Source organism: Sabethes cyaneus, chromosome 3, assembly GCF_943734655.1.
Source record: "Sabethes cyaneus chromosome 3, idSabCyanKW18_F2, whole genome shotgun sequence".
NCBI classification, from domain to species: Eukaryota; Metazoa; Arthropoda; class Insecta; order Diptera; family Culicidae; genus Sabethes; species Sabethes cyaneus.
In genome coordinates, this window is record NC_071355.1 from 238,670,760 (window position 1) to 238,684,996 (window position 14,237).

General features: G+C 42.2%; 1 protein-coding gene across 1 annotated transcript in view; it reads left to right on the top strand.

Annotated features, from left to right (window-relative positions):
- LOC128740951 (uncharacterized) overlaps positions 1 to 14,237 on the top strand; it is a 34,590-nt gene that overhangs the window by 12,673 nt on the left and 7,680 nt on the right. Inside the window, exon 2 of the mRNA XM_053836527.1 lies at positions 9,239 to 9,274. Coding sequence (XP_053692502.1) covers positions 9,239 to 9,274 — 36 coding nt within the window. The remainder of the gene's footprint in view (positions 1 to 9,238; positions 9,275 to 14,237) is intronic.

Below are 14,237 nucleotides of genomic sequence, written 5' to 3' on the forward strand. Positions count from 1 at the left end.
CCTCCATGGCTAAAGTAGCATTATCATTCATTTCCGATAGAGCCAACTATAGCAAAATACCAATGCCACTTGACGATACTACGTTCAACTCTGGAAACGACAATAGTGAGCTTCTACCCAACAACGACCCGACGGCAGTTGAAAGTTTGACTTTGATGCCATCTGTGGTCAAAGCAGTTGTTTGGGTGACAGCGAAACAAAGCTAATGCTCTCGCTATACAAGAAATATTTCAAATAGGTTGGTCCTATGAAAAACACTTATAAAAAAGAGCATTGTGGCAGTTGATAAGGAAACCAGAGAATTCGAAACTGAGAACAAAATTTACCAAGTACTAAAACCAAAACAGATTTCGGAGTGACACCGTTGCTAATAACCGCACAAGTGGATCGCAGTGAATACTTCCCGCTTTTGATAACGAATTCCGTGATATTTCATCCATCGACGACTCAATTGAACCCGTTAAACGAATGAACACAACGACTATTTAGCTGAAACGTGTGGTATGTTGTTTTCGAAGATCAGCAACGTTGCTAACAACACAACACATGACTACGACGACAACAACAATATACCACAATTTCGTTCGGAAAAAATCCATTTTTTCAATATCTAACAGCAAGTCGAACAGGAAACTGTTCTCTCAGCAGGATCTGCTCGCTGATGGAAGATAGAAGAATAAACCGTATAGGTAAGGACAGGACCAGAATCCACAAAAAGTAATACAGATCCAATAAATTATAAGCAGTTGTAGCAATTGTATGGTAGCTGGTATAATATTGGGTTTCTAGTGATAACTAGAAAAAATCAGTGACAAGTTTCAAATTTCGCAACTCGCAAATTTCGCCATACATTTTCAGTGTGATCGTTTTACTTCCCAGGCACAAATGACACTTAAACACGCATCTTAGCTATTGGAATTTGGGTGATTTCCATTTACGAAAAAAATAACCAATAAGACGGATATTATTTTTGTCGCTTGAACCTAGAATAATATGATGTCCTGAAAGCAAACCGATTAGGGAAAGTGCGTTACGATATCTCCACTTTCAACGATTGTATGGATATGCTGTTGTAATATGGGCAAAACTGATGTCTTGTAAGAAAAGGGCGATGAAAGTATCATGTAAATCTTGTGTTTTGTCTTCGTGCTTTTTGGCTTATTTTAGCTATTAGATCACATCAAAACTGAAATGAAATAAACCAATTTTCATTTTTTTCATTTTCATTTCATTTCATTTTTTGTTAATTTGGTCGCCTGTCAGTTTAATAGCAAACTCCCCGGATTTTGTTTTGGTTGTAGTGCGTTTGAAACTTCATTATTTTTCCCTGTTTGTCAAATTTAGAGTTTTCGTGCAAATATGAAACTGAAAATAAATAATCAATATGTTTCATAGTAATGTAATGACTAATACTTTATTTTTTATGCAAAATGTTATAACCTGGCGTTTGTTCACCTTCGAGATGCAGATATTCGAGCCAGGTTAATTTCGAAGCCGATGAAAACATAGCAGGAAACGTAGGTAAAGTAACCCTGGAGAAGCTTGTGGAAGAATGTCATCGCGTGGTCAACCTCAAGCAGAGCACATTGATGGTGGAGAGCAAAGCAGCAGGCAACCGCAACAAACAATGTCCCCCGAAACCAGAAGAATCCTCTCAGAAAGAAAAGCCAAAAAGTATCCAAAACGCCCTGTTGGAAATGCGGTACCTATTGTTCCAGTAGCTAACCCGGTCTATCGAAGCAGTTGAAGCCCAAAAAGACGAGAAGAAGGCGAGAAGCATATTCACGGTTTGCAACATCGGAAGCAAATGAAAGTTCGCTCCTGTTAAGTTCAATGGTGTAGCAGTCAAACTTCTCGGCATCCGATATCACCATCATTTCGAACGAAACGTGGATCAGAATCGGCCAACCACCCGCTCTACCGACGATACATTCTGAAGTCACAGCTTCCGGAGGTAACCTAAATCTTCACCATCGTCACCATCAGCGACGTCACCAAAACAGGTCGCATCTTCATCTCGGACAACGCTGAACTCAACGTTTTCGGCATCTAGACTACGGATCTTTTCGATTTGTGGTCGGTGCCGATTAGCAGCCTGACCAACGGCAACGCCATTCCACAAGCGCAAGAACATCAGTTCATCAGTCATTTCAAGCGCCAGTTCCCGGAAGTTTTCCAAATTACGCTGGGTAAATGCACGAGAGCGTAAGTGAAAATGTAGCTAAAACCCGACGCACGTCCTGTCTACTGTCCCAAGAGACTCGTTGCATACGCTGCGCTGCCCAAAGTGGACGCTGAACACGAAAGGCTCTAGAAAAACGGTATCATTTCTCTGGTTCAATTCTCGGCGTGGGCAGCTTCAATAGTCGTCGTACGCAAGTCGGACAAAGTATCAGTTCGTGTATGTGGAAAGTATTCGACGAGGGAACTGACTGGAGCACGTTATTTCACGAATTCGACTTGTCAGACGCCTGTCTGCAGGTCGAGGTTGAGGAAGAATCCCGCAAGTTGCTCAACGTAAAGACACATCGTCAACTCTCATAAGCATTAGGCGCATTCCAAAGTATTATCGATAGCATGGCGGCCGGTCCCTGGTTGGACGGCATCCTCATCGCTGGTCGCACCAGGCAAGACCACGATCGAGTTCCTGGGACACTTCGAGGACGAGGACGGTATTCGACCTGACCCTTCCAAAAACTGAAGCTATCATCAAGATGCAGCCTTCGAAGCATGTCAAGTAGCCTTGTTCTTACTCGGGGGTTATTAACTATTATGGTAGATTCGTCAAGCAGATGAAGCAATCGAGGACTTCCCTGAATAATCTGTTCACGAAGAACGCTCACTTGTGCTGGACCAAAGACTGCCTGAAGTCATTCGACCTATTCAAGTCCATTCTACTGTCCATTCTGCTGTTCACTTACTACGACCCGTCCCGATGGAGATCATCGTCGTAGATCGCATCGCCTTGATATTCGATGTGACCGCTATCACCAGATGCTGTATGAGTGCCAGGTTTTCGACTCAAAGAAAGGTATTCCAGTTCACACAGCAAACCCCTTGCGCACACTCTCTTGTTGTACGATTTCGAAATTCAACATGTTCCCACGAACAAATTTGGTAATGCTGACTTCCCGGCTGATGTAATCCCAACAGGTCGACCGGATGAAGATTACGTGATTGCCTGCGTTCACATTGGATTTGAAGCGAAAGCAATTGTTCGTGGCTGACCCTTATGTCAGGAAAATTTTTGGCCAGACGAGATGGGATTCAAGTTGTCGACGAATGCGTTATGTTCGGCTATCAAATCGTCGTACTCTGGGATAGACCGTATGAAATATCTGGCGCGTAGCTACATTTACTGGCTCAATGTCGACGACGATGTGGCGCAAATGGTTCAACAGTGTAGAGCGTGTGCTGAAGTAGCGAAGTTTCCACCGAAAACAACTCTGGAGTCGTAGCCCATCTCAGTTCGGTAGCAGTAACGTGTTCTTATTGACTTCGCTGGCCTTATGGCCCGAAATGTTCCGTACTTGATCCAACAAAACCACTGCAACTATAGCAATACTTTGTGAGACGTTTTTCCGTTCTGGTAACCCGGATTCATTGATTTCGGACAACGGAATTCAGCAATTATGTGGTGGAAATGGTATTGACCCATCTGCATATTGCTCCATACCATCCGCAGTCCAACGGCTATGCCGAACGATTGGTTGATTCCCTCAAGCTTGGCCTGAAGAATCAGCATCTCAAAGCAGCGGGTGAAGTCAGCTTCAGCTATGGGGAAGGTTCACCTACACTGGAGCATCTGCACATATTCTTTTCGATGTACCGCCCTACTCCAATCCCAAATACTTCGGAATTAACATCTCCAGCTGAAGCGTTTCTGGGTAGACCCGTGCGCAGCACGTTGGTCCTACTAAGCAAACCTGATTCTGTTACTCAAGATGAGACTGGCCGTAATCAAGATGAGCAGTTCAGTCGTCAACATGACGTTATCAAACGCAACTTCAAAAAAGCCGACCTGGTTTAAGTTGAGCGGCACCGCAGAAATGCCAAGTCTTGGATGTTTCTGACCGAGTCATCAAACGGAAGGGCTCCGTAAACTACATCGTTGCGCTGGATATGGCAGCACGATCGAAGTTAGTACTGACTCTCGAAGCTAGTAGTAACTCGATGAGGTTCAATATCAATCTACTATGGTGCCTGCAAAGGTCGATCCAGGAGATGGTACATCTGGTTGTTCTGATTGTTGAAGAAGCAAAAGACGAAGCTTTATTCACTTCAACACCGAAGCCATCCGATCAAAGTGAAGTTATCCTGCGACGTTCTACCCGTGAGTCAAAACTCCCAAAATGGCTAACCTACTTTTAAGAGGGGGAGATGTAGCAGCCCTTGCCCTGCCAATGTTATGAGTTCTATAAAGATTGTTATTTGTTAGTCAACCACCAAGCAAGACAGATTGTTCTAGTCACTCCGAATTACCAATCCATTATCTTGGTTACGGAGCTCATTAAAATGGGAACAGAAAAGCTGGTCACTTGTCTGTACCGGCTAATTGTTAGAATTGGACAAGTTGGACTGTGAGAACTATCGAGCAATTTCCGTTCTCAATGTCGCATACAAAGTGCGTTCCCAAATCACTTTCCGCCGTCTATCATCAATCGCGAACAGATTTGTGGGAATTTATCAAGCGGACTTCGTTGAAGGTCGGTCTGCAATGGATCAAATATTTACACTGGCGCAGATTCTCCAAAACGATCGTGAATACAGAGTCTCCACGCACCATTTGTTCGTTGACTTCAAAGCCGCACCATCGACCGAAAAGCGCTATGGAAAACTGTGCACGAGAACAGTTTCCTCAAGAAGCTGATCGAGCTCATTTAATTTACGATGGAAGGTACACAATGCTGTGTTCGGATTTCGAGTGGATTGTCGAGTTCAAAGTAGCGTTACAAGGTGTACTACAACCGAGCAAACATCAACACGTGAGGCACGATTTTCAACAAATCTAGAAATTCGTCTGCTTTACCGATGACAAGGGCGGCTGAACAGTACATCAGACTAAAGCGTGAGGCAGAAAAGATTGGGTTAAAGTTAAATACGTCTAAAACAAAGTACAGGCTGCTCGGTGAAATCGAGACCGGTCTGTAGAAGTTATGAAACCAGCAAATATTTTTTGAAAATTTGGTGAAAAAATTTCTTGGTTTTTCTAGAAGCCCACTCCTGGAACATTTTGTACTTCGTCAGCTTAGATTACCTACGATATGTGTGGTCATTCATTCTCATCTATTTATATAATCTATTTATAAAAGAGGCTTATGTCTGTAGGACTCTGACAGGACGTCCTAAGAGGCTTATCGGTAACTAAAAACAGGCCCCTGACAGGACGTCATGCTTTCGCAGCGATGGTTTGTATTCTGGACTGCTCTATTGCTCAACTGGGTGACTAGACTGCTCGACTGGACTGGTCGATCAGCCTGCTTGATTTAATTGGTCGACTGGACTGCTCAACTGAAATACTCGGCTTAACTACTCGATTCGACTACTTGGCACATTTGTTTGACTTACTGCTCGATCCGATTGCTCGACTTACTACTCGATAGAACTGCTCGACTTAGTTGCTCGATTGAACTGCTCGACTGGACTGTTCGATTCGGCTTCTCGACTGGACAGCTTGATTCAAGTACTCGACTAGACTGCACGACTCAACTGCTTGACTTAATTGTTCGATTCGACGCTCGACTTAACTGCTCGATTCAACTGCTTGATTCCACTCCTGGAACTATTCGACTCAACTGCTCGACTAAACTACTGGACTCAACTGCTTGACTCAGCTACTCGATTGGACTATTTGAATCGGCTGCTCAACCCGATTGATTCAACAGCTCGACTTAACTGCTCGAGTGGACTACTCGATTCAACAGCTCGACTCGACTTGACTGCTCGACTCAACTGATCGATTAAACTGTTCGATTGGACTGCTTGATTCAACTGCTCGGCTTTACTGCTCGATTCCACTGCTCGTTGAGTTAACTGCTGCTGCTGCTTCGACTTAACTGCTCGACTGAACCGCTTGATCCGACTGCTCGACTAGACTGCTTGAGTAAACTGTTCGATTTGAGAACTCGACTCAACTGCTCGACTGGACTTCTTGATTGAACAGCTTGATTCAACTGCCCAACCAAACTGCTCGACTCAGCTGCTTGACTCAACGCTCGACTGGACTACTCGACTCAGTTGCTCGATTAAACTGTTCGACTGGACCGCTCGATTCAATTGCTCGACTCGACTGAACTGCTCGACTCAACTGTTCGACTGAATCGCTTGACCCGATCGCTTGACTAGATTGCTTGTCTAAATTGCTCGATTCGAGCGCTCGACTCAACTGCTCGTCTGGGCTACTCGACTAAACTGCTCGACTGGACTGCTCGATTCAACTGCTCGACTCGACTGCTCGATTTAACCGCTCGACTCGACTGCTCGACTGAACTGCTCGATTGCTCTACTGGATTGCTTGATTGAACAGCTTAATTTAACTGCTCGATTTGACTGCTCGTCTCAAGTGTTCGACTCGACTGCTCGACCCAACTGCTTAACTCGATTGTTTGATTCGACTGCTCGACTTGCCTGTTCAACTCGATTGCTTGTCACGATATCATATGGTCGGTGCTAAATCAGACCGGACCAAGTCGCAAAATTGAAGAATCGATCAAGAATTTTCTAAGCAATATTTTACTCTAATCAGACTACATAAATGTTGTAAACAGCCAGAGTTAGAAGATGACACCGACCATATGAATCGGTTTGCGCGGCGGCAGACAATAGACGGTTCAGTCACTCACACAAAAGAGCCATATTGTCCGCCTACAGAATCAGCAGTGTTTTTATTCGGGTAAATAAAATTCAATACGACCATGAAAACTGTTTGTTCCAGTTTCGGGCTATGACTCTTTTATGTATAACATCTTAGAGCTATATTATGCAATATAAGAACTCAAAGAACAGAACAAAAGACTAAATGATATGTAAGCAGATTGAAATTCATGTAAGCAACTTAAAAATAACATTATAAATGTATTTTACCACAGTACCCCTTGAAAAGGACACCAACAAAGTGTCGAAACGTCGGGAAAACATCAAAGTTCAGTCTTGATAAATTTCTCCGAAGACTGCCCTGCCGAATATTAACAATTACAATTGAATCCAGTCGATAAAAAACACAATCAAAGAACTAATATAAAAATTAAACATCTTCGCAAACACTGGCCAATGGAATGTGTCCGCAGTTTTCGAGTCGAGTGTCGAGTACGAGAAAAACGGACAGCATAGCGGTTCAATGCACGACCAAAACAAAACAAACAACAAAACAAAGTCACGAGCTATTTCGCGGTCAACTTAGTCGAGTTAATCGACCATATCGTGTCGCGTGTGACTTATGTTATATAATACCAAAAGCAGACCAGTCGAGCAAAGTGACACTGGACGTGTCTTACATAGTCTAGACCTGTAGTCTGACTGACGTGTGACGAAAATTATCAATGGAATGAAATAAATTATACTACTTTATTCCAAAAAAACCAAATATATTTGTGACCCATGCTTGGTATAATAACATGGGGACCAATGCTTGTAGATATTTTGATTTTTGCACAACCATTCAAGCGAGGACAAATTTTCTTACAAGGAATGCGGACATCACAGTGGCAATTTATTATCCGTAAGGTCATTGAACACACCGTGACTTGTACTCGATTATTGTCCGAACGCATAAAAATGCAAAACCGTTTGATTTATCTCATTCGGGGCTCACCTGCTTCCACCCAGGCCCGTACTTTCTAGGGGATGACTGTACAATCTCACGGTCTGCCTCCCCACCTTCTCACTGCTTTTTTTTCGCAAATCGCAGCATGGAATTGAGCATGCCGAGTTGAGTGCGGAACATGCGCACAACCAGGATAGGCCTTTTGGAGTACAGCGCAAATTGTGGCCTGTGTCTCTCCTGCCTGCCTGCCTATAATGTAACTACTCTTCACCAATACCAACTAACAACGCTCGGAAAAAATGATGAATCAGCGGAGAGTTATCCTTTGCAGATAACAGTACAGTCACACTGAGTCACTGAGAGATGTTCGATTTGATCCTTCTTACGCTCGAGTGAGTGAGATTATTATGCTGCCGAAACGAGTCACTGCACGGTGCAGAAAACAACAAAGAAGCGCTGCTGGGAAAAACAGGTTGCAGAGAGACTTCAAAGCATACAGTCGGGAGAGTGAGCACACACGAGACGCCATATAGCGCTATAGTCCTGAAAGGGAAAAATCGATATTCGCACAGAACTCTCCGAACCAAGTGTCCACGGCTAGGAGCCAGAATAATCGTACGCGTCGGATATTTAAGACGGAAAAATTAACGTGATTTGAAAGTTGATGTGATTTGGGCAGGTGGTTTCCGGGATTGAATTTGCCAAATAGTGCAGGGCGGTGGTGACAGTGCGATTCAGGACGAGACGGTTTCTTTTTTCCTTTTTCCCCTATTTAAAAAACCGAATCCAGAAGCGGAAGAACTTCACGGGAACAGCAGCCGCACAATGAACGGATTGGAAGGAAACGCAAAAACATCCAGCCCCCTCATCATATGCAGCGTGATGAATCCTTGTAAGTTTTCCGAATAGTTTTTCATTTGGCAAAACGGATTCTAACACCTGAGGGTTTTAGTGCCATGAAGTGACCTGTAAAATTATGTGTAAGCCTCGAACTCGGAGAAGAACAGCATTGCGGTGATTGAACATATTATGAAACATATTCAACCCACATTTTAGCGACGACGAATAAAGCAGCAATGCTTCGAATATGGGTGGGGATCCTACGGGAGTAGGACGGCTCGAACCAATCAATGCAATTGAGGTTTTCGTCCTCGTTGTTCCGCCCCGTGGTGGTTAGAACTGTGTGATTGAATTATTAATATCACCACTGCAACTATGTACTATTATTGTGTTGTAAGCTATTAACAGTAAAATGCATGGTTCTTCACTTTTGAGATCGAATATGATAAGACAGGCCGTTCATTATGCTATGCTATGCACCATTCGGCAGCAGAGCCGCGTGTATTGGTCTAGCTTTTTCCCTAGTGTTAGTGCATAGTTTGAGTGCATCTCAGCTCGTGTCACTTTATAGTCATTAATTTCACGCAAATGCTTTTTATAATCTGCTTCATTATATTTCTTTCCGTCGTTTTACAGATGCTTGGTTCAAGCCGGAAAAATTGCACCCGAAAGGTAAGTCTTTTTTTTTTGTCTTGTTTCGAACTCGTGATATAACAAGAGATTTTGTGTGATTTGGTTGGTGGGAGACCGAATTGGGTTCCACTAGTTAACGTTTATTCGGCATGGCAAGTTATTTTACATGCTCAGCAGCATTTTGCTACTTAGTCGGAATAGTTTTAAAGTGATTATCGATTACGTGTTACGTGAACTTTTCCGTGCCATGTGCTAGGCAGATGAGGAGGAAAATTTCGATGACCCTTTTTCGGTGAATTTGAAATTCCCCAACTGTGCGTTTCCTTTTTTAAGCGTTTTTTTTTCATAATCAATATTCAAATATTCAATAAATTAAGAAAACATAAATCTTCTCAATGTCTCCAGGAATTTAAACTAGTTTCGTAGAAGTTTAATAGAAAACAAGTTTTGTTTTTTGATGTTGAACAATGTGGAACTGACAGCTTTTAACCGTTTGATCAGTGACTTGGTCATCTCCATGACTCCAAAATCATATTTAACAGTAGTTTAGTGAGCACAACATTCGGGTACCAACCCAGAGAGCGCTCATAGGCTCATAGGCTGGCCCCACCTGCCATTGCACATCCCGACATATTGTTGGTCTATCGTCTATCTAGACACTTCCTCCCTTTCTAAAATATATGCGCACGTAACGGGTTTCCGTGTGAGAACTTCCCAAAAAGAGACAAAATCAAAGGCAATTATTTACCACTTCTTGATCATCGCATTGTTCGAACTTTAACTTTTGTTCTGTGCCAGTGGCAGTTAACACTCGGTACACTCCATTTTAGAATTCTTTGGGTTATAGAGCCCATAGACATTTCATTTTACATAAAAAAGTTTTACTCATGTCCAACCAATTGTTTTCACCGCTCGATTTTTAAAGCTGATTTTGACGTCCAAAAAAATTGGATGGTTTTAATAGGTTATTGGATGGTTTTAATCGAAACTCCATCCAAACTGCTCCGCGCCTTTGTCGATGCCAATATTTTTATTTTTGCGCAGCAGTCTAGGCAAAGGTGACACTGTAGAGTGCCTCGCTGAAATTTGTTTCTGTAGCTTAGCTAGACGTACGTTCCGTGACGTCCTGTGAGGATGTCCACCGATATTTAGTTTACGTAGCAGCTCGGAGGATCGACAACGGACCAAATCTTTATTCTACGATAAGTCCTCCAAAAGAGTCGCTAATACCAAAACCCAATGCATCACCCACTCATAGATTTCAAGGCCGCTTATGATACTATTGACCGTGAAGAGCTAATAATGGACGAAAACGGTTTTGCTGGGAAGATGATAAACCCGATTAGGGCGACGATGGATGGTGTGCAGTGCTGTGTGACTAATTCTGGTGCGTTATCATTCTGGTGCGTTATGGTTTTAACATGCTGGAGACGATCTTTAATAAATCTGTTTCGCTGACGGCGAGGACATTCCAAGTGGTTGCTGAACAGTATACCAAACTGAAACGTGAAGCAGTGAAGTTAGAAGGAGTAACCGAGCGCGATCGTGCTCGCATAGGCAATAGAATGGTAGTTGATGGGGACGAGTTCGAGGTTGTGGACTGATTTGTATACCTCGGAACGTTAATGACGTCGGATAATAATTGCAGCAGAGAAATACGCAGGCGTGGTGCTTACCTCGGACTCCACAAGACCCTAGGGTCTAGTAAGCTACTCCCTCGCATCAAATATCTGAGAATTCCAAAGAACAATCCTGCAAAAATGGTGTTCGCCTCGAATCCGGTACCGTATATGGGCGGGTCTTGGGACAGGCTTATCTAGATCGTATAGAAGAATTTAATGAAAATAAAACTAATGCGAAACTCGACCGACAAACCACTCCGCCGCATACTGAGGCTGAGGTGGAGAACATCGTGGATTCTCGTCCATTAACGAACGTTTCCGTGGAAGATCCATAGATTTAAGTTCTTACAACTAACCAATTCCTCCTGAGTTCCTCAAGTGGCCTGATTCTACTTCATTGACAAAGCAATGCGACAATCATGATTTCGTTAAAACACTATAGCCAAAAGCTTACAAGTTATGTATGTATGTATGGAACTACAACCTATCTCAGCAGAACAACCGTTCATAGCAATGGTCCTTTCTAGACAAAGGGAATTGTTCAAACTTCCGATTGGTCACGTCTATCAGCCCCTATGTGGTCAAAAGAGTATGTACTGAGCAAAACCGTCAAATGAATCTCTGTTTTAGAAAGGGAGGCAGTGTCTGGTCCGGTTGCTCAGTGGCAGATGGGACTTGCAGTCACGCTCCTTGCTGGCCGAATGTGTTACTGACTAAACTGTTAGGGTAACAAGGGGTAAGAAGGCCCGGCGGGGTAAGAGGGCGATTTCGCCAAGAAATCCTGAAATTTTCTACAAATGCCCCAGTATGTTTTGTTTATTAGACTATCTAAACACTTTCGAGAAAACCTGTGGCACTCGGCCGTATCCAACGTCAAAACTAGAATCAAAACAAACTTTTCGTACGCAATGTTTTCATGCGATATAATTTCAGCAGCAACAAATTTAAGGTTATTCAGCAAAAAAAAAGTTATGTATTTTGTCGTTTATCTTACCACTGACTTTAATTGGTAAATTCTTGTTCTGTATGTGGCGGAAAAGGTATATAGAATAGTACGGATTGAGAGATAAAAGCAAAATAATGTAAATTGTTAACTAGGGGTAAGACGGGCCATTTTTCACGGGGTAAAAGGGCCATACGTCATAGTGCTCATAATTGCCTAAAGTTCTTCTGTTTAGTGTCTTAATAGATTTCAAAAATATTAAATGAAAAAACCAACTTTTTTCCTGTTGAATTTGACTAACTTTTTTATTATTCTGACAGATATGCATTTCGTTTACGACTTGCAGGCTTCACCAGTGTCTTTTTCGAAATAGAGTACACCTGTAACAAAAATTATTCCTGAATCTGAGATCATCCTGTCTAACACAGAGCCTCCCACGTCAAAAGAAGCCAACAAGTGTCATTCGAATAACAAAATCAATGTAAATTTGGATCTAACGGAATCAAAATTCGATGATCCCAAGTCACTTAACGGCTCATTTAATGTGTTGCCTTCTTTGCCGTCACCTAAAGTGAAGCGTATTCAAAGAGTAAAAGTCCTGCTGATAAATCAACAAAATAACTCCAAGAAAAGAGTAAATAAAAACCAGTGGAGTAAAATAACGTCTAGTCTTATTTTCAAAATTGAACTAGTAGTAAAATTCTTTATTTTGGCAGGTCTCTAAATTAAACTATACCTTCTTTTAGCATGCACCTAAAACCCCTTAAGAACTTGTTCTTACTTAGTTAATAATATTGAAATTGTGTTTACAACTCAAAGAAACCTTCCAATCTGCCACAATTTGCCTTACTCCGCCATTGTCCGTCTTACCCCTTTGGTGGTCCTTCTTACCCCGCCTGGTTGTGAACGAGTAATTTTTAGACGTTTCGAAAATTGATGAAAAATCACGGAAAAATAGACTAATTAATTCTTTATATAATTTTTAATGGTAGATAAATGAATGCTTTTCCATGTGTGGAACAAGAAAAGGTGAATTTTCGTACACATTTTATGCTAGCAATTTATTTGCTTAGGGGGGCCGTCTTACCCCGTCTTCCCCTACTGCCGCACTCTTATATTAGGTAGTCTCAGGGTGGCAACTACCTGAAAAAACCTGGAATTGTATTTGAAATTACCTGGAAAAACCTGGAATAATCAGGGAATTCTTAAAAAAATCAGGGAATTTTTCAAACAACCCCAATGATCGATTCATTGAGTAGTCAAGAACACTTAGAAATAGATAAAGAAGTACGGCACACAAGCGACAGATTGGGTTATCGATAATTAGCTCAGTGTTTTGCAAAGAGCATTATTCTACGAGGCAAGCGAAATTAAAAATTAGCTCAAACTGCATTTTTGCATGGCTTATGGCTCGAAGAGCGAAAATTAAATATACGAACATTTCCGCGTGGCCGGCAGGAAAACCACCACGGCGGGTTCGAGAGCTAGCCGTAATGGGCACTAAAACTCCGCTTGCACCTGAGTTTGCGAATAAACTTGCGCGGGAAAAAGGACAGATGAGGAACTCACGGTAGGAGAGTAATTTGCTGGTCGGCAGAATAAGAGAAAGTGATTGAAGAATTCGCCTAGGGAAATAGAGTAGGTAGGGAAATTTTTCTCAATACCTCGTAGATTGATAAACAATTCAAATATCAATGATCGAAACACATTTTCAGTTAAAATTATATCGCAATATGAAACCTAGAATTTGATTAAACACCGGGAAAAACCTGGAAAAATCAGGGAATTTGGTTTTTCGTATTCAGTTGCCACCCTGAGTCTAATTCCTAGTTTTGTTTAATGCTCCCAGTTCTATCATTCCATACACGCACCACACACGCCCAGTCGATGATATTATTTTTGTAGGACTGGTCTTTCTTTTTACGGCTGAGAAGATCGACTGTTATCTACTCGGTCAGTGCAGTAGAAACAGGCAGTCTTTTGCCGACGCGTCGCTCCGGCAAGTTTTCGTACCACCATCGGGGTGCGGCAAATGAAGCCTGATTATAGCCAATCGCTTAGCTGTTAAGTGTCGATGTTATTTAATGGAAGGCGTGACACAGGGTAAGTTAACCTATAATGGACCCTTTATCTATAATGAAATTTGGGAACCAGTTTACTGGCTTGTACTTCTTATATCTGAGAATATATGGCATCAAACAGAAAGTACTATACATAACACACATTTTAGTTTATGAAATTTTAGTTATATTTTATTATTAATGCCTTAAAACCGACATTTTCAACAAGTGTGGGTCCATCATACGGTTATCAATGCAAAAAATATTTCCATTAGAGGACCCTCTCCATGCAAAATACACTAGAATTCCTATGAGGGCCCGGGTGGTTATCTGATTGTAAACCACGGGTCCATAAAAGGAAAACGGACATTCCAATT